Below are 22000 nucleotides of genomic sequence, written 5' to 3' on the forward strand. Positions count from 1 at the left end.
TAAAGTTCACTATATGTGTTTCAGTTCTAAAGCGAAGGTACCTGAACCAGTAGATTCCTCGATCCTCACCCATTATAGGCTCATATAGACCAAGTTCGGTTCAGGGGGACACATTTCCCTATGGCCATGCAGAGATGAAAATCTCACGAAGACATAGGTACGGATGTATCCCGAAAGCAATCCACTAGCCCATGCGGAGGTGAAAACCTTACGAAAGCGTAGCTTTTCACTCCCACTTAAGGGTGCGACCACAGCGGTCATGCAAATGCAATGTGTGCAAAAACAAAATAACAAACATATACAGCAAACACATGCAAAAAGATCGATATTTTTTAAAATATTCTCAAACTTTTGACATTAAGACAAAAAAATAATCAATTTCTTGGCGTGACTCTCTTATGAAGTCCCCAGTGGAGTTGCCAAGCTGTCGAAACCAATTTTAAAAAGAAGAATTTTAAAAACGGGAGTCGCCACCAACCTTTTTAGGTGTGATTGGATCACCTTATAAAATATTTTGGTCTACGAAAATGAGAGAAAATAGGTTCGGGAGTCGGTTACGTACGAGGAAGGATTAGCACCCTCGCAACGCCCAAAATGGGTACCAAATTGAATAGTTTTCTATCTTAATGTCAAAAGTTTGAAAGAATTTAAAAATAGGATTTTTTTAACACCGAAATAATTTGAATCGAAAATCGAGATTCCTTCGGTCTAAAAGAGTACAAACATCACATCTAGCATGATTGGACACGATATTCTTAAACTTTCATAACTGAAATCATCTCGTGATTTACAAAATCTATTTAGAAGGATACTTTAGACATTTAGACAAATGGGAAACTGCAACCCAGCATGTTAGGGCACTACTTCCCGAATTCCTAAATACAAAAACATTGCCTCATTTTTAAAATTCTTTTGGATTAAATGAAATATAAATTTAAAAAAAAAACAATGATGCATTTAACATATTACAAGATATCAATAATAATAATATAAACTACATGATACATACTTTAACATTTCATGCAAATATAATATAGAAAATGATAAATAACGACATAAATTGCATAATATACATTAACATTTCATGCTGATATAATCATAAATAACATAATATACAAGCATTAACATTTTATGTAAAATACAACATAGAAAATAATGAATATAACTAAATCACCTTTTTCAAAAATAAACTGCTCTTATTTCTTTCTTCTCTATATATATACGTGTATCTGTTTGTATATATGTAAAAATCATTTTTTTACAGATTAGAAAAAAAAGGCTTTTATAGCCTTCTGTAAATTGTTACATTTTGGGAAAGAAATCTTTGATTTCTTTCCATAGTTGCTTCTCTTTTCTACTGTGGATCTTTCCTTTTTGTAGGTACCAGCGAGGATATCATGGCGATGAGTGTGCTGGCGTTGATTCGTGCGCCAATTCCTGCGCGATAGGATGCTGGAGCCACGACTCTGATAGAGGCGTCGATGAAGGATCACTGGAACGGCGCGAGACGAAGGGGCGTGACAATTGGAGTGCTTGCGGCGTGAAGGTTTCTGGGAACCCTAAGGTTTCCTGATTCAATTTAGGCGTTGGGCCTTCTTGGGCCTCGCTGATTTGGGTCTAGTTTGAGTATTTAGGCTAAAGGGTTTTAGGTGTAATGTGGGCTACCGGTATGGTTTGTAAATAGGCCATAAGTAGTGTTTTAATTGGGCTATGTAAATAGGCTAGCAATTTGGGTTTTGTAAATGGACTGTAGAAGAACTTTTATTATTATTTTTGTTTATTTTAAGGGCCGAGCAAATTTGGGCTATTACATTATATATGAAATTTTTATTTGATTCAATTTTCGCAAATCACTAATAACATTATCGCATTTGCACCATTTCATATGTTGATATATTGCATACACAAGCCATTGTGTTAATCCAACATGAAAATAAATATATGTATTCATTTCTTTAAATGTGTACAATTGAATCAAAACCAAAGGTCCATGTATACATATGAACCACAATTCAAGTTTCATGTGTATAATTGCACCAAATTAAAGTTCATGTATAAATTAAAGTGTGCATATAAAATTGATATTTATCCCGAGTTTTTTATGGGAAAAAGTAAATGATTGTCGGTAAATAATGATAAGTTATAAATCTATATATGCTAATTTAAAAAGATATTAATATATATCAAACAATTTTCATATAACTGTATATATATCAAACAATTTTCATTTAACCGTATAAATGTTGTAATGGGCCATTTTTGCCCGGGCCCAGAGAAGAACCAAAATAAAAAATAAAGAATAAAAACAAAAAAAAAGAGTCCAAATATTACAGTCCAATTACAAATGGCCCAAAAAGCCCAAATAAATTAAAAACCCTAATGGCCCGATAAGCCTACTACCTAAACTAGTTTCAGCAGAAGAGGAAAACCCTAGCCGCAAGCCTCTGCCACCACCTACTCCGCCAACTGCTCTGTCACCGCCACCAACTATTACCTGGAAAAGGAAAGATGGAAAAGACAGGAACAGTAGAGCAAATAATGAATACATTAATGTAAATGGGTTATAAAACCCTAACATTTTCATTGTAAAAGGGGATTTTTTTCAAATGAAATAAAAAAAAGGAGAGATTTCCAGCATACAAAACAATCAAAAAATAGCAAAGTAGAAAAAAAACAAAGTGATACGCGTGCAAAGGTTTTTTTTCTTTTTTTTTCATTTTTTTTGAAGTTGTTTATGTATATATAAAGTTTTTTTTTTATTTTAACTATATATATATATATATATATTAAAATATAGTATATAAAAAATAAAAAAAAAGTTTACCTTTAGCGCCGTCGTGCACGGCTGTCACTGGTGGCGGACGGTAGTGGTCCGACGACCGGAAGTGGTCCGACGACCGGAATCCGGCCGGATTCTCAACCCCTGCAGAGAGAATAAGAGAGGGGGGAAGTTTCTTTGTAAAACAAATGAAGAATAAACCTTTTTTAAAAAAAATTGACTTATATAGGCCTCCAAAATGACGTCGTTTTGGGACTGGCCTCAAATGCCCAAAACGACGTCGTTTTGGCCTCTAGGATCCGCGTGTTGACCCGACCCTCCAGCAGGATCTGCATATTTTTAACAAATGGGATGTTTTCGCATTTAGCCCTTCTACTTTTTTATAGTTTTGCAATTAAGTTTCTTTTATTTCTAATTTTGCCAAAAATTTTGCTTTGATTTCATTTTAGCCCCGTATAAAGTGCTGCGTTTTGGAGGGCGAGAATATTTTCCCCTTTAGTCCTTCCTTGTTATTTGCGCACTCGATTCGGCCCTTTTCTCTTTTATTTATTTTCCAATTTTCCCCAAATGTTTGTTTTAAATTCAATTTAGTCCTTTTTCATTTTGTTCTTTAAATTTCGCCCTATTTTAATTTTATCTCATTTTAATCCCTTAATCCATTTTACTTTATTTTTATCTTATGATTTGTACTTTAAATTCTGTTTAGATCACAATTTAGTCCCTTGCTTTCAATCTTTCATATTTTATTTTCCTTTTTTATTTATTTACTCATTTAGCTACTTGTTTCTTTTTTTTTTCTTTTGTTTCTTATTATTATTATTTTCTTACTATTATTATTTATTATCAATATTATTATTATCATTGCTATTTTTTATTTGTATTACTATTATTATTATTTTACTAGTATTATTATTTATTATTATTATTATTACTGTTATTTTCATTGTATTCGTTTCATTTGATTTTTTTTTAGTTTGCTCATTTTCAAGTTTTTTACTTGAACCTTTTATTTTTTATTTTTATTTCGTTTATTTACTTATTTCTTATTTATAATTAGTCCCTTTTATTTATTTACTTTATTATTATTACTACTCTCATTATTGTTTATCTTAAGGATCATTTATTTATTTCTTTATATATACATTTCATATGTTTCAAAGTTTAGATTATTATTATTATTATTATTACTATCATCATTACCTTCTTTTATTTATCTTTTTTATTTCATTTTGCTTGCTTTTGAGTTTTATTTAAAATTTTTTATCAGTTCATGCATGTATTGCTTATTTTATTATTTCTAATTAGCTTGTCTTCTTCATTTGTTTATCTCGTTGCATCTTTTTGTTATTTCTATCATCGCCATTTATATCATCGTATTTGTTATTTTGCGTATTTATACTTGATTCATGATTGCTGTCTCATATTTGTTATCAAGCATGTTGTGCCATTATCATTATAAATCCACATTGCAACATTGTTTATTAAATACAAGTTTATATTTTAGCCATGCTCAAACGAATTAAACGTACATCATTTTTAAATATTTCATTAATTTCATCCAAATTCGTACAAAAAGAAAAATTAAAAATAAAGGTAATATTCTATTTTTTGGGGGATTCAAGAGATCGTGCTCTAACGTGCTGGGTTTCGATTTTTTTCCCTTGACCCAAAAGATCGAATAACCTTTTAAAATTAAGGTGCATGAGTTTTGAAAATCCAAAGACCGGCTTACTCTCGAAGGTTTAAAGCGTTGTGTCCTAACGTGTTGGTTGTGACATTTTATTACTTCGGGACGAGAAGGTCTTTAACATTTGCTTCGATTTATCTAAACATCTTTGCAAAATTAACATTAATAAAAGACGGATCGTATTTTAAATTCCTTTCGAGTTTTCCAATTTCGACATTAAGATATTAATTAATTAATTAGGTACCAATTTTGGGCGTGACGAGGTGCTAATCATTCCTCATACGTAATCGACTGCCGAATCCGTTTTCTCGAATTTCGTAGACCAAAATCATTGTTTTAGTAAAACAAAACACTTCATTAAAACAATCAGATTACGAAGTGATCCGATCACACCTCACAAAAAGGATTGGTGGCGACTCCATTCTCATTTTTCCGTTTTCAAAATCAAAGTCGAACTCATTTTCAAAAAAATGGTTTCGACAAATGTTTTTTGAAAGAAAAAAATAATCCTATAAAATTAAGGGTAAACTATTAAAATAGTCACTTTTGTTTACCTTAGGTTACATTATATTCACTTATGTTTGAAATGTTAAGTTTTAGTCACTTATGTTAATGTATTGTAACATTTTAGTCACCGAGCCGTTAATTACCATTAATGATGTAATGGTAAGCTAACGTGGCATGTTAAATCATCATTTCAAACAAAAATTTCAGGTTAAATTATACAATTGGTCCTCATATTTGTCGTTTTGAGCAATTTAATTTTTTTTCTTTTGTATTCTTTTAACTTTTCTTCTTTTTTTTCATTCTCTTCTACTTCTTCCTCTGTTTTCCTCCCTTCTCCATCTCTTTTAATGTAGTTTTTCTATGTTTTTCATTTGTTAAAACTAAAGGGGAGGAAGAAAAGAAAAAAATTGAAATAAAAAGAAAAATTAAATTGTTTAAAAAAATAAAAGTATAGGGACTAGTTTTAACAAATAGAAAATATAGAAAAACTAAGTTAAAAGAGATAGAGATGGGAGGAAAACAAAAGGAGAAGCAGAAGAGAATAAAAAATAAAGAAAGTTAAAAGAACATAAAAGAAAAAAATTAAATTTGCTCAAAATGAAAAAATATGGGGAACAATTATATAATTTAACCTAATTTTTTTTGTTTGAAATGATGATTTAACGTGCTACGGTAGTTTACCGTTACACCGTTAACGTCAATTAACAGTTCAGTGACTAAAATGTTACACCGTGTTAACGTAAGGGACTAAAAAGTAACATTTCAAACATAAATGAATAAAATGTAATATGAGGTAAACAAAAGTGACTATTTTATTAGTTTGAATTAAAAGTAAATGATATAATACATGACAAAACTTTAAGCTATTTATACGTCAAAAATTAGGTCCTCCACGTAAAAGTAAGTTTATTTTTGTAGATGTTTTGTTTTAAATATATATAAAGATTTAATTGAAATTGGGAAAATCGTAAGTATGAATTAAATCACAACTTTTATTCACCCTGTTGCTTTATATGCATATCTTCTTCTATCATGCTAGTTGTCCTTCTTTACATGCATATCTCACCCCTGAAAATTTGATGGAACGGCTTGAGATGTTGTTACAAGAGGAATCTTTGCACCTTCAGATGTGGACAGAATTTTAAAGCTTCCGCTTAGTATTTCAAACCTTCTAATGGGATGAATAGACTGTCGGTTTATAGGGTGGATGTTAATAGCTTACTGCTGTTCCGAATCTGTCTGTTACGGGGTGTTGGCAAAGCATTTGGAATTGTGACTTGCCTCCTAAGGTGAAACATTTTTGCTGGAGGTGTTTGACAAGTTTTATCAAGTGTGAGGTGTTGCTTGATTGGAAGGGTATCCATGTGAGCGGTACAGGTTGCCAGAGGATATTGAGCATGTACTAGTGCAATTCTGTCTGTGTTGACAATCTTATCTCTCTGGTTTTATAATAGGTTACTTTGATGGGAGATTCGGTGCGCTAGGAATTGACTCCTCACCTCTCTATGGGTATGGTAACACAAAGACTTCAATCATGATCATCTTATTGCTTTTGCTGATAATTTTTTGCAGCTTTCAGGTTCGCCAAGAAGCGGATTTTGTCGCAGAAGGAGCTCCTTGACAGGGCATTTGGATGCTCAGCTTGTTGAATCAATAGCGTTTTGCTTGGATTAAAAACATAGGATTTGAGCTTGACTCCAAAGCAGTGTTAGTGTTAATAGGAGATTGGATTCGGCTGAAAAATCACTTCCTTCTATTATATGTAAATTATTTTGTTATGATGATTCTCCTCACCCGCATTTACATCAATTATAAATCCAAAAGTTTTTGACTTGAATCCAAGTGCTTGTTCATTATCCTGCTTTTTTATTTGAAGTATGGTACACTTGGCAAGTCTTTAAAAGGGCCCAAATCCTTAACCTTTGAACTTGAATTGGGCCTAATCATCCGAATTTCCATGTGTTATTGCTCCTCACACACACTGCCACAACAATCCACCTGTCCCTCCTTTCTCCATTTCTGCCCACCTCCCCCAAGGCAAAGCAAAGAACATTCCTAAACCGCCCAACCCCTAAAGCCACCTCCGCTTCCTTAATATCAGATCTAATCCCCCCAAACTGAGCATGGCGCTAGAATGGGTAGTGCTTGGCTACGCCGCGGGTGCAGAAGCCCTCATGGTTCTCCTCCTCACGCTACCTGGCCTCGACGGTCTCCGTAAGGGCTTGATCGCCGTCACTCGTGGCCTCCTCAAACCCTTCTTGTCGGTGGTCCCGTTTTGCCTCTTCCTACTGGTGGATATTTACTGGAAATACGAGACACGGCCTAGCTGTGAGGGCGATTCTTGTACTCCTTCCGAGCATCTCCATCACCAGAAATCCATCATGAAGAGCCAACGCAACGCGCTTCTCATAGCCGCCGCTCTCCTTTTTTATTGGCTTCTTTATTCTATTACTGGCCTTGTTGTTAAGGTCGAGCAGTTGAATCAGCGCCTTGAGAGGCTTAAAAATCGGGATTGAGTGAGATAAGTGCCTTTTTTTTTTCTTTTACAACGCTTGTGTTTGGGCTAAACTTTTTGTTGTGATGTTTTAAATTTATAATTCTCTCTCTGTTGTGTTTGGCTACTATGAAGGATTTTATTATCTTACAAGAATTACATGGTCATATTGTTTAATCTCTGTTTTCTCAAATTGTAATTTGTTAGGCTTTTGGTTAAAATTATGCTCTCTTATGAATTTGTTTTTGATTCGACATAGATGATGGCTACTTTTTGAATTGGAATTGAGGTTTTGGTAATATGTAGCTGCAATTTTTAAGTAAGAACAAGTTGATTATCATTTGGGAGTGGGTGTAGTATTCATATGATCGAGTTCAGTGCCTGCCATTTGTGTGTACTAATTGAGGCTGAAGTTCATAGGTGGTTACTGTTCAATCAGACTGTTTTCAGAACCTGATGTGTAATTAGAAGCATCAAATCCATGTCAGGATGATCTAAGTAATTTATTCTTTATGTTGTTATTTTGGTGCTTTCTAGTTTGTTCCATTAAAATAAGTAGCAAGTTTAGGAATTTGGTGGTCGAACATGGGTTTAGTAAGTTGAAAGAAATTGAGCATCACTATGTGAACTGAGGTGTTGGAGATTGCGGCTTAAAATCTGTCCATTGTGGTTGGTGGTAAGTGGTAAAAGAGGGAATCCAACATAGGGAACTTGCTTCTATAATGCATGTCATACCAAATGGACAAACTTGAGGCTGATTTTAGATTAAATTAAATATTAGTTTGTTTAAATGATATCCAAATAATTTAATATAAGTTTTTAAGTATTTTAGATATAAAAAATCAAATCTTTCATCTTCGAATCAGCTTGTGTCCTTGTAAGCGATTCTATAATTTTAATGTTTTACTCAGTTTTTTCCTTAAAAACATTACTATTTCTTTTATAGGATTCTACTTACTATTTTTTCTTTTGAGTTCCTTCATGCCAAGTTCCACTTATTATTATTTTTTGAATAATAATCGACTAGAAATTTATTAATAAAAAAAGTAGGAAAACATAGCTGGATCCAAAGACTGGGTCCAGGCTTGTTAAAAGATTAACACACTTTCGGCCTTACTTTTTAAAAACAGAGCAAAATTCAAAAGACAACCCTAAGTAAAAAAGACAACGCATTTACTACTAAAGAAAAAGGAAACTTAATGTTATTATTTTAGGGTGGGTTTGGATGGGCGATTGGGTGCGGTGCGGTGCGTTTAGCTTACTTTTTGTCTTACGCTACAGTATCGCTACAGTATCTAATCTCACCGCCACCGCTGTTTTTACACTAACCGCAGGTAAACGCACCGCCCATCCAAACTCACACTTAGTCGATTTCAAACAACTGGACGCCTTATTCTATCGTCTTTTCACATCACTTGTCCCATCTGTTCTGTCGATAGCCTTTCCAATATTTCCTTTGCCTGCTATCTCATTCTTTTCTTTCTTCCCAAAACGAGTTTTAGTCTGGGTTCCGTCTCCATCATCGCTCCGGATTCGAATGGTAAAGATTTGGAGCCGCTCTCACCAGGTGCGTTTCCTCTCCCTTAAAGTTTCTTCTGCAAGTTTGTGGGCATAGACATTTTCTGATCTGTTAATAAACTGGAAATTGATTTCATGAAAACAAATCTTTTTGCTTTGAATATCTCTGATGATTGCCTCTATGACTGATTTGTCTGATTTCATTGTTTGGCATTTTTTGATAACTGTTTGGGAGTCCTCGATTATCGTTACTGAGAGGAGATCCAACGAGAGTTCTAACTTTATAGCCTGTAATCCTGCATAAGCTTTTGCTGCAAACGGAGATGGAACGTTTGTGTTCAAAACAGTCTTCGTTGCTAGGAGTGCCCCCATCTGGCCCCAAACAACCAAGCCCGATGCCGATTTGAAATTTCTTTTGTCAAAAGCTGCGTCAATCTGAATCATCGCCCTGGTATTTGCACCTTGTTGGCTGTGGCTTCTGTTCGTGTTTAAGGTAATCGTTCTTTCTGCCAAGCCTTCAAGTTTAGCCATGTATCTTTGGATTTTTTGTGATAACTCCCTTCCTGTCTTTAACTTTCTCTCATGAATAAGTTTATTCCTTGAACTCCAGATGAACCACAATCTGCGGCAGAACATTCGGCACTGTTTAGAAGTACTCCTCTTAAAGATCCAGGTAAGCCAGTCCCATAAACTTTGAATCTTGCTATTAATAACCCAAAAAAGATCTAACGTTTTCCATACCTCTATTATAGGACATTGTCGAAAAACATGAGTGCTATCTTCTTTCCCATTTCTGCAGCGAGGACATAATACATTATTAGTTGCTCGTTTATGCTTTAGGTTTACTAGGGTAGGGATATAGTTTCATGATATTCTCCATATTGTAATTGTAATTGTAATTTTTAAAGGTAGCTGTAGAATCTAGAGCTTTTTGTAGAATTCCTTTATATTGTTATTAGGACCCAACCTAGCATCTTGTAATAGTTTTAGGCACATTTGACTGAGAATTCGCCAGATGGTTCTCCTTTCCACACTTGAAAACCATCATGAGCTGTTTGATTTGCAAAATTTTTTGAGCTATATTCGTTTGAAAGGTACTATTAACTAGATCTGTCTTCCAAGTTTTATTTGTGGCATCAATTAAATCTGAGACTAACTTGATTCTATCATTGTCGTTTCTGTTGCTCTATTCATCTGAATCCATCGATCGTCCGAAACAGATATTTCATTTCACCTTCCAACCTTCCAGCACAGTCTGCTCTGCAATAGACCTTTTGCAGCCTAAACACTCTTCTAGATAAGTGAAGTTAGGTTTCCTAATTGTGAATTAAGAAAATCTGAATGCGGGTAATATTTAGCCTTAAAAACTCTAGCTAATAAGAAATTCAGATGATCAATGAGGCGTCGACCTTGCTTAGCTAATAATGCGATATTAAACTGGTGAATATTTCAAAAACCAAGATCCTCATTCTCTTTTAAAGTGCAGAGGTTTCTCCATGCACAGTGTATTCCTCTTTTATCATATCCTTTTTGCCACAAGAAGTTAGCAATAATACTCACTCTGCACATAACGATTTAGGTAATAGGAAACAAGTCATTATGTAAGTTGGAATGGATTGGATAATAGCTTTAATAAATACTTCTTTCCCTTCTTGAGATAAATATCTAGTACTCTAATTATCAATACGCTTCTTAAGTTGATCTTTTAAATTCTAAAATGACTCCCTTTTCTTTCTTCCAACCATGTAAGGCAATTTAAGATAGCGTTTTGGATCGTTTGAGCTGAGCACCTCTAAAATATTGACAACCGTCCGTTTGTCATCTTCTTACGTGTTTCTATTAAAAAAGACAGTTGATTTATCGAAATTAACACATTTGCCCAAACAAATTCTATATTCTCTTAGAATTCCTTTCACTAAAGTAGCTTCTTAATTTGTAGCCTTAATAAATAAGATGCAGTTATTGTAAATAGCAAATATGATGCTTATGGACTATTCTTGCTGACTTTTACTCCTTTTAGTAGTCCTTTAGTTGCGAGTCGCATTAAACAAGATAAATCTTCTCCATATATAAGAAATAAAAATAGACTCAGTAGGTTCCTTTGTCGAAATCCCCTTGTTGGTCAAAAGTTCTCCTGCATATCCATTAACCATTACTAAATAGGAAACAGTGGTTAAACATTTCATAAGAGTTTCAATCCAATTTATAGCAAAACCTATTTGTATCATTATTTCTTTGATAAAGTTTCATTCAACAATATCATATGCTTTACTCATATCTAATTTCACCGTTATAAACCCTTTTTTCCCTAACCTCTTCTATTTAAATGTATGTAGACTTTCATAAGCTAACAACACATTATCTGAAATTAGTCTGCCTAGTACAAAAGTGATATGAGAAATATCAATACATTTATCAATAACTCCTCTAAGTGGATTTGCAATAGTTTTTGCCAAAATTATATAAATCACATTGCATAAACTGATAGGTCGAAAATGCTTTATATTAAAAGGATTGGTAATTTTTGGAATGAGTATTATATTAGTAGAGTTAATTTGTTTAACCTCTATACTTTTATTTAGGATTTGTAAACAAAAATTGGTGACATCATCCCCAATAATGTGCTAGCACTTTTGATAAAGTAAAGCCGGAAATCCATCTTCTCCTTGTGCTTTTGTGGGCCTCATCTCAAACACCGCCTCTCTAATCTCCTCTTTTGTGTATAGTGTCGTAAGCCTTTGATTGTTCTCCTCAGATATGCATCTATCAATACCCGACAACAAATTATCATAGTTTCCTCTTGTCTTTGACGTAAATAAATTTTGAAAATAGGATCTTGCAATACTTTCCATTTCTTGTATGATCTTCGTTTCTTTCCCTTCATTATCTTGCAATTTATGAATAAAATTTCTCCTTCGGTGTTGTGTGGCTTGGCTATGGAAAAATGCAGTGTTCCTGTCCCCAAATTTCAGCCAGTTTATTTGAGCTCTTTGTTTCTAGTAACGTTCATATTTTTCAATTTCAAAATTCAGTTAAATCTTCGTATCAATCATTTCTGCTAAATTAAAATCATTTCTTTCAGCTATTGTAAGTTTTGATAACCTAACTGTAAGAAATTCTTTTCTTCTTCTTCTATTTATTCAAATTTGTCCAGCCCATCTTTTCAAACCTTCCTTTAAATTATCCAATTTTTGCAGCAAATTTCTGGATGATGTCTCCCTAATGTTTTTAACTTCTTCACCAAATGACTCATCCATTATCTACTAGGCTTCAAACTTAAATACTCTATCATTCAACCATTTTTCAACCCTTCTTGTATTAATTAAAAGATGACAGTGATCTGAGAAAGAGTGAATTAGGTGTTGAATTGTTACCTCAGGAAACATGGTCATCCATTCGTCGTTTGCAACTCCTTTATCCAGTCGTTCGTGAATGTTTATCTCGGGTAAATTTCTTTTCTGCCATGTAAACTAATTTTCGGAGAACCTCACATCCATTAATTGACAATTCACTAAAACATTGCAGAAAATTTTCATTCTTCTTTCATCTTGAGGTAACCCTCCATTTTTTTCAAAGGCATACATGATTTCATTAAAGTCTCCACAAACAAACCGATGAATCTCTTCACCATTATGTAGATTTTTCAACATAACCTAGGAATTATTTCTATCTTGTATATAAGGAGTTTCATAAAAATCAGTGAATCTCTATTTGCCTTTTACTTCATTATCTTTAACAATTGCATTAACACGTCTTTTTGAATAATTTCGAAGCGTAATACAAATCTCGTTTATCTATGCCAGACATAATTCTCCTTTAGTACCATTTGGATCAACTTCAATCTCGTTTGCGCGACCACAACTAAAATGAACTCTTTCCATCTGGCTTTTATATAATTTTGTCTCCATAAAGAAGACCATTTTGGGATTATGTATCTTTAGTAAATGTCGAAGTCTTCGAATTATCCGTGGACTTCCTGATCCATGGACATTCCAGCTTAAGATTTTAATTGCGCCTGGTCGGCTTACCTCTTGGCAGTCCCCGATGATAAATGATTAATCTCCAGCAATCTCTTATTCCTTACTATTGAAGTGTTAATCTCTTCCTTTGCTATTGACTCCTCAATCCCCCCTCTAGCTCTCTTTTTCCTTTTCTCTCCAATTAAGGCTCCATCTTTCAGATAGTGCTCCATATCAATTAGAGCTTGATCTATTAATAGCTTTTCCCACAAATGACTTAAAAAGGGCGACCTCCCTTCCAGATTGAATCCCAAAACTGGATCAAAAACCTGTCCATATCTTGATTTGTTTTCAAGAGTCTACAAATTATTTCCTTTTATTCGGCTATCCTCTCGGTCCTTCTTCTGGCAGCCAAACACTTTTCATTGCTAAAACCTTTCGAGATTGAGCTTGCAGCGATAAATCCCAACCCATTTCAGCAATTTCCACACCTAGCGTTATTTTTACTTTGCAAAAAAATCATTATATCCCAAATGGCCACAGTAGAAGCACAATAGTGACAGTCTTTCCTACTTAAATCTTACATATGTGCAATTTCCATAAAACACGATCTGCTTTTTCCTTTTCAAAGGGCGCCGCACGTCAATCTGGACTCGTATTCTCATATAATTCCTATTCTCTTTCCAAAAATTTGATCCATTATATTCTATAAATTTTCTTATAAAATTTTCCAATTGCACAGCCAAGTTCTCAGAAAAGATGCTAATAGGGACATCATGGATCTGTACTCAAAAAAACGTCAGAATTAAGGGAACTTTTAATGGATCCTCCTCCCACTGTAATTTGTGACACTAGTAAATGGTTATTAAATGTTTATGGTGACCCTTTCAAAATCCTATCTATATCCATGACATGAAAAAATTGAAATAAAAATCTTTTTTCTCCCAAATCTCGAATTTGAACACCCTAAACATGATGTCATAAATTTGTCATGGTATTTTTCATTTCTGAGAAGTGAATAATACTAGTTGTAAAGAAACATTTTACTAACCTGAAAACTCTCGCTTCTCTTTTTATATTTGGCTCTATTTGTATTTGTAGGACTGTTTTTTTTCTACATTAAGCTTTAATCGGGCTAATTTAGTTTCCATGTTTTGAAGGTGCGTCGCCGTCAAGCAAACAAACGACAAAACAAAAAGAAAAACCTAAAAAATGTACCAAAAAGGGCAGACTATTTCGTGCTAGAGTAGTAGACTAAGGTTAAGTTCCATTTATTTTTAAATTGTTTTTTTGTGTAAGTTTTGTTTGTTTCATTCTCAAATTAGGTCAAATTTGCTAGGCCATCATTCTCTTTTGAAATCAATATTTTGTCTACTGCCAAAGATAAATATATATATTATTGTTAACCTTTTATCTTATATTACTTTTGCCTTTCACCTTTAGATCTTTAACAAACATAACACTTTGCATCTTCACGTTAGAGTAGAGTATGTAAAAATAGAAATGGAAAAGTTGGCATGTATCACGTATTACATATCTTACAAAAATATGCAATACAAGAGAAAGATGAAAGATGAAAACAAATAAATCGTTAATGAAAATTTCCGCCATCTCTTCATTCTTGCTTTTTGAGTGAAAATTGTTTTTAAGTTTAGAATATATAATTTTAAGAGGGATGTATCCTTTACAAAAACTAGTTGTTAGGAGGGAGAAAGGATCCATTCTCATGGGTCTTTTTTTTTTATTAAGGGTTTGATCTTTTGCCCTTTGCCTATTAACTTGAAGGAGGCAATCCTTCTAAAGAGCTATTCATCTTATGTTTTTTTTTGGTGAAAAATAATTATCAACTCAAAAATCTAACATTAAGAGTAAAACATCGAAATGGGATCCCCTAAGTTTAAACTAATTTTTCTATTACGCACTGACTTGATGATTATGTTTGTAGACACTCAATTTTGCCCGGACCCAGAAATAACTCCAAAAAAAAATAATAAACTCAAAAAAAAAGCGAAGTCCAAAGTTCAGTCCAGAATTACAAATATAATTTGGCCCGATCGAAATGGCCTATTACATGAAAAGATTTAAGGTCCATCTACAAGCTTGACTCATATGGAAATATAATCTTCAATGATATGCAACCTTAGATATGATACAATCTTAGATATAATTGCAATCTTAGATATGATTGCAATCTTAGATATGATATATAATCTTAAAAGATATGATTTTGTAATCTTGGAGATTTAATTTGTAGATATCCTTTAATCTTAATCGTTGATGTAATTGATCTGTACCGTTGGATTTGGGGAGGCTCAACTATAAATAGAGGCCTCTCCCTTCATTGTGAAAGGGGCACTTGAGTTTTGGGAAGCAATAAGAATTCTTAAGAGCATTCACTCAAATTTCTCTCCCTCTTGCGTTCTTACTCCCTGTGGTTTGTTCTTATTTTATTCTTCGTCTATCTTAGTTTTTCAACCCTTTTTTATTTTAATTTCTTCATTTTTCAAATATGTATTTTATATATCATAATATTTAACCTTTTTATATAGTTTATTTTCAAATGTATATTTTCTATGCATGTATATATATTATATAATCATTTCATTATAAATATAAATTCTTTTACATATTTGATATTTTATACATTATTTTTCTAAACCAATATATTTTATATAATTATTATTCTTATAAATATATTTTTTATTATATATTATATTTTAAATTTATTATTAAATATCACATCTTTTTATATGCTCATTCTATTTATCAATTGTTTATATTATACATATATTTTTAAAACTTATATTTTTTATTATTATACAATATTTGTTTTTACTTTAGAATTAATGTATTATTGTTATGTTGTGTATTTCATATGTTATGTAATATCTTATACTTTTATAATTTACTTTCGAATGCATATTTTTATATATGTACATTGATATATTGTATTTTATGCATCATTTCATTTATTAATCCATTCATGTGTACATTAAATTATTGGATTGTATATTTTATATTTTATGTAGATTCTATTTATTCATTTGCTATGCATGTCATCTATTTTTACTCATACATATTTTACACATTAATATTTACCATGTTTTTTTATATTATTTAATGTTTTATTTATGATACATTGTATATAATTAGTGCATTTATTATGCTTTCTTTTGGGTATATTCCTATTTGCTTAGCATGATTATTTTTATTATTCTATTTTACCCTCTATATAGTGATTGCATTTATATAAAGTGTTATAATACTTTGTAATATACGCTATTTGAATATCTATGTTTCGTAATATAGAATTGTCACTCTAAAAGGTCATTTAAAACAATATTTAAAAGTTTTATAAAAATAAAAAAGGCAATGCTTAGTATTTGAAAGCTTCGAGAAAAGTAGTGCCTTAACTTATTAGGTTGCAACTTTTCTCGTTGAGTTCGAATAGTCAAGTACCCTTCTAAGTTTTTAAGATTTTCAAAATATAAGCAACTGTCTTGGAATTTCAAAGCGTTGTGTCCTAACTTATTGGATGTGGCGATTTGTCGTTTCGAGATAGGGATTTCCAAAAGGTTAACTTAGTGTCAATATTTTGATATGAGTGAACCCAAATTTTCAAAATCAAAGTATTTTAAAGAGGATTACATCTTAAAATTTTTTAAATTTTCGACATTAAATACATTTGATAATCAATTAGGTATCAATTTTTGGGCGTTACGAGGGTGCTAATCCTTTCTCGTACGTAATCGACTCACGAACCCGTTCTTTTATTTTGTGGACCAAAATTAATGATTTTAAAACAAAATGTTTTAAAGGTGATCCAATCACACCTAAAAAGATTGGTGGCGACTCCCGTTTTTGTTTTTTAAAATCGATTCTCATTTTTCAAAACTCGATTTGAAAATGGTTTCGACAGCTTGGCGACTCCATTGGGGACTAATAAGAGAGTCAAGCCGTATAATTGTTACCTTTTGTCTTAATGTCGGAAATTAAAAATTTTTAAAATTTAATCCTTTGCATTACATGTGTTTGTATTATTGCATGTGTTGCTATATTATACGGATTGTATTTGCATTACCGTTGTGGTCACACCCTTAAGTGGGAGTGAGAAGCTACGCCTTTGTGAGGTTTTCGCCTTCGTGTAAGATAGTGGATCACTTTTGGGATACATCTGTACTTATGGTTTCGTGAGATTATCATCTCCATGTAGCCATAAGAAAATGTATTCCCCTGAACTGAACTCGATTCAAATGAGCCTATAATGGGTGAGGATCGAGGAATCTGCTGGTTCGGGTACCTTAAACTTTAGAAACAAACCACATATAGAAAAACTGTAAGAGCTCAATATAGATAGAATTATACTTAGGTTATTTTTATGTTTATTAATATTATATGATACTGACTGTTTTCTTTCTTTTGTGCATGTCATTTTGCATTTAAAAGGTATCGATTCACGGTAAATTTTTAAGTTAAAAAGTTTTATTATGGAGAACAGACTTCTTGATAGAATGGAGGGTAACACTAACGTCCATAAATGGTCAAAGGAAACGCTGAAGGATACACATCAGAATTATGGGGTTACACTCGTATCAGTGTGGCGCAAAATAATCTCCAGGAGTTAAAGGAAATATGGGATCAATGGAGTAATAAAGCCAAGTAGTTGTTCTACAATAACTAAGGGGACTTGCAGTATTTGCTTGATAGGAGGATAGATGAGCAATTCAAAGTGAGTGTGGGAGTATTGATGGACACTTCTATCATTATAGCATTTCTCTTTCATATGAAGACGGTTGCCATGTGGATGGTAAGAGTATTGGAAGGAAAGTGATTGATAGAGTGCATGAGACCTACAAAAATAAGTTGGATGGAAAGAATTTTGCCTATAATGGTAAAAAGCTCGTTTACTATAGGACCGCTACCAAACAACAAGTATGAGTTTACTATGTTGCACTTATCAGAGACAATGGAAATGCAAGCCCTGATGGTCTGTCAAAATGGACGCAAAACAATATCATTTGAAGAGCTTTAAAGTAGAGATTAGCTATGCTACGAGGATACCCATACAAGCAATGCTCTGCGGGAGCAGAAATCTGAAAACTCTCAAGAAGCATTGAGGATATAGGATATCATTTTAAGGCAGCATACTGCGGAATAGTGATGCCTGCTTGTTCACCATTTTCTCTCAGGATAATCAAAACAATTTCACAGGTATTGGAGGAGGTGTCCCTAGCTGCACGGATTACCCCACAAGTGAGGTCGTAGCTCAAACTCAAGAGGTAGCTGATTATTTACAGACATTGGCGGTACAGGCTGACATATTGAGCACCAATATGAAATACAATCAGATCGTGGCTAAGAGTTTGTTTTAAAACTTTGGGCATTAGGGCGAAAGCGTATTTGTAATCCATTTATATGTAAAGATATTCTTTTTCTAAATAAAGTTTTCTAAATGAGATTGAATCGAGATCGATAACTTTTTGCATTCATGCATTTGTATTACATTACATCAAAGAAAATGTGTTGATTTGAAATTTGATTCCTAGACAGAATAGTTTGTCATAAGGAAACGAATTTCTTGGTAAAGTAGATTATAGTGCGGTCGTCTGAATATAGTCCAAATAAACGACGAGAGAAAGCTGATAGTCTATGGAAGAATACATGATGTGATTGCCAGAGATTTAAGCCAACAAAGGTTATCCAAGAGCACGACGAGAGAAAGCTAGAAGTCCACGAAGGAATACATGACTTGATTGCCAACGAAGATTATCTAAGAGCCGGCACTTTTTGATGAGTATTATGGAGATAAGCAAGCAAGAGATCGAGGCTCAGATTAAACAGTAAGGAGCTAGCAAAGGCATCTTTTAAAGAATTTACAGGAAAGATCAGTGTTTACTTGGACTATGAAGGGCAAGACCACATATGTAATCTATTTTCATGTAAAAAAATCTATTTTCTAGAAAAGTTATTCTAATGAAATTGAATTCAAGATCAACATCTCTTTTTCTTTTGCATTCATGCATTTGCATTGCATCACATCACATGTATTTAAATCCATAAAAAAACTCTAATTAGTTAAAGTTATTAAAAAGAGAAAGAAAAAGAGAGAGAGAAGAGGGTCACGGCTGAGTGAAAAAGTTGAATGGGAATTAATGACGTTCCCTTACATATTCCCGACTTTTGTGTCAGGAGGGATAGCTTACCCGGAGAAGGGGGTGTTTGGAAATAAAAATCATCCCATCAATGTCACACATGAGGAAGGGACTGAACCAAGAAACCTTGAGGGCATTCGCCCTTACGAACCAGGAAGTTCTTTAAACAATTGGACTGCAGAAGAACTTCCTGTAATCTTTAGGAATTTTATGGAGTAATATTCAGAACACTCTTGTTGCTCTAAAGCCTATGAGTAATGAGATTTCTTTTGAGAAGTGGGCTCATTTTCAGACATTTTTATTTTCAATAAAACATACTTTTATTATTTATCCAAGTAAATATTCTTTCATTTTGATTCTTTTGACCTTTGACATTCTTTATAAATTTTCATTTCATGTAAATAGTCATTCTTGAATTCATTTATTCCTTTTATATTCTTTTGTGTGCCTATCATAGATCCATAGATATCAATGACAAGGGCAATGATACTATAGATTCAGAGTTCCTTTTGAGTGCAATATTTGTTTAGAGGAATCTCAGTACTTTGAAGGTGACAGAAATTATGACTTGTTTCTGAATTTGTTGAAAATGGTTTTTACCCCATGAAGTGGTGGTAGGAAATATAGCCTTAGAGGAAGGAAAGATTACGAAATTGGAATTAGCTGAGGAGACAAAACATGACCTTGTTGAGACTATTATGGGAATTCAAAAATTTGGTCCAAAGACGCATGTAGGAGGATTTACAATTACCAGGATAAACATGAGGTTTTGGGGCACTGTTGGTCCACCATGGAAATGGATCGCATCAGTTGTACAATGAATGCCAAATTTAAAAGAGTCAAGACTTATAGGGCATGTATGTTATGGGCCCGAGCTCGTCAAAAGTTTCAAGCTGACAATGACTCATCTTTGTGGACGTCAACTACTCCATTAAGAGGGGGAGATAGCTTCATATGCTAATATTACAAAGTCAAAAGTCATCCATTTCAAAAAAAAAAGATTATATATAACTGCACAATGCCAAAAGTTTGCAGTCTTTTCAAAGATAATGCGTCATACCACAGTACAACAAAGGTTGCCAAAAGAAAAGAAAAAGAAGTAAAAAAAAATTACAGAAGATGATCGAAACTGGTAAAAATTGGCATAAGAAACTATCGCCTACTCTCTATGCTTACGCTGGGGCAAACACCTTCAATTCCAATTGTTTCAAAGATTCCAACCATCATCCTTGGAATGGGTGCATTGTTTGACTTTCCTGAGCAGTCTGATGTGCCGTCAATAGTTACGATGGTTAGCTCCAGGCGGTGGCTATTGATTTTGAGCTATAGGGCATCAGACCGTACACAGTCTCTGGAGCTTAAAATGATAGATTCTTTCTTCAAAACCAGTTTCTGACAAAGTGGATGACGATAGCTCTCTTAGACTTCTATATAAGTTCAGGGAAGAGGAAACCTGATCAAATCATTATTTTCAGGGATGGGGTTAGCGAGTCTCAAGTCAATCAAGTTTTGATCAAGTTATTGACACTTGCAAGTTCCTTGACGAGAAGTGGAACCCTAAAGATTGTGGTTATTGTTGTACGAAAAATCATCATACCAAGTTTTTTCAGCAGGGATCTCCTGACAATGTGCTACATGGTACTGTCATTGACAACAAAGTATGTCATCCAAAGAACAATGATTTTTACCTTGGTACCCATGCTAGAATGATTGGAATCACGAGGCAGACCCACTATCATGTTCTCTTAGACCAGGTTGGGTTTTCGGCTGATGATCTGCAAGAGTTTGTTCATTCTCTATCCTATATGTATCAAAGGAGCACCACAACCATATTTGTTATGGCTCCTATTTGCTACGTTCATTTGGCAGCTTTACAGTTGGGGGCATTTTATAAAGATTAGGGATGCTTCAGAAATATCATCGAGTCATGGTGGGATGTATGCTCCGGGAGTAATCTCTGTACCTCAGCTTTCCAGGTTAAAGGATGAAGTCAGCAACTTTATTCTTGTCTGCTGAGAATCATTGAACCATCTTTTTGTAGGGTTTGACAAACAACAACCAGGATTGCTGCTGGGGCAATCCCTTTCTTATGGGTTTATGAATCAAGATTTTTCCTCTAAACTTTGGAGTCAAGAATTGAATACCTCTAGTAAACTTAACTTGAAAGTATTCATCCTAAGCAAATGTATCAAGAATGGATGACACAGACTTATGACAAAGAAGGTTCGTCCAAAAGAATTTCATAAGAGAAACCTTGTGCTGAAAGAAATCCTTCCCATGCAAAAGGATTGGGAAGGGCCATATGTTGCAAAGAGGGCTTTCTCTAGAGGTGCACTGATTTTGACAAGAAATAGATAGGAAGAATTTATTTGATCCAGTGAATTCGGACTCGGTTAATGAGTACTTTGTTTAAAGGAGAAGTGAAGCCAAGGTGAAAACCCGCAAATGGCACTTTGGGACTTCTATTTTAAAAAAAAAGAAAAAAAGAAAAAGGAAAAAAAAGGAAAAAGAAAGAAAAGGAAAAGGAAAAAGAAAAAAAGAAAAAGAAAAATGGAGAGGCGAAGGTGAAAACCCGAAAAGGGCGCCTTGAGACCAAAGGGGTTTTGAGTTGAAAACCCGAAAGGGCATCTCAAATTTTGAAGAGCACACGGTAATCTTGCTATATCTGATTCAATGAAGAGTGAACCGCATCGGGGTATCGACAAATTACTTTGGGTCTTTTAAACACATGTTGAACTCAAGAAAGTCTTCATGGAGCTGGTGTATAGACGCTCAAGCGGTGATATCTGGGGCGTCTGATTTCTGTCCTATTTACTATCTTTGGATTCTTTTTCTTCGTAAAGATATGTTCTCAGGTTAATCTTTTTGCATTCCTTCCAATAATTTGTCCAAATCTAATTATCT

General features: G+C 33.5%; 1 protein-coding gene and 1 pseudogene across 4 annotated transcripts; both read left to right on the plus strand.

The window, feature by feature from the left end:
* Positions 1 to 6191: 6191 nt before the first annotated feature.
* LOC107886282 (uncharacterized) lies at positions 6192 to 10092 on the plus strand. Of its 4 annotated transcripts, XR_005916358.1 has the most exons (5): positions 6192 to 6482; positions 6546 to 9034; positions 9291 to 9478; positions 9596 to 9658; positions 9738 to 10092. XR_005916358.1 is itself a non-coding variant. In XM_041097828.1 (4 exons), exon 1 carries the CDS (start codon positions 7097 to 7099, stop codon positions 7487 to 7489), a length of 393 nt encoding a protein of 130 aa, XP_040953762.1. In that variant the 5' UTR covers positions 6820 to 7096; the 3' UTR covers positions 7490 to 9034; positions 9291 to 9478; positions 9596 to 9658; positions 9738 to 10092. The 4 variants fall into 4 exon arrangements, 2 of the variants coding, with proteins under 2 accessions (XP_040953762.1, XP_040953760.1); XR_005916352.1 differs by having other exon boundaries at positions 6194 to 6482; positions 6546 to 9478; XM_041097828.1 differs by lacking the exon at positions 6192 to 6482 and having other exon boundaries at positions 6820 to 9034.
* A 7389-nt stretch (positions 10093 to 17481) lies between these two features.
* On the plus strand, positions 17482 to 21028 carry LOC121218275 (protein argonaute 4-like; annotated as a pseudogene).
* The last annotated feature ends 972 nt before the right edge of the window (positions 21029 to 22000 follow it).

This window comes from Gossypium hirsutum, chromosome A03 (genome assembly GCF_007990345.1).
Source record: "Gossypium hirsutum isolate 1008001.06 chromosome A03, Gossypium_hirsutum_v2.1, whole genome shotgun sequence".
Taxonomy (NCBI): domain Eukaryota; kingdom Viridiplantae; phylum Streptophyta; class Magnoliopsida; order Malvales; family Malvaceae; genus Gossypium; species Gossypium hirsutum.

Coding starts and splice junctions, on each gene's coding strand:
- LOC107886282 (XM_041097826.1), top strand. CDS start 7,097: ATGGCGCTAGAATGGGTAGTGCTTGGCTACGCCGCGGGTGCAGAAGCC.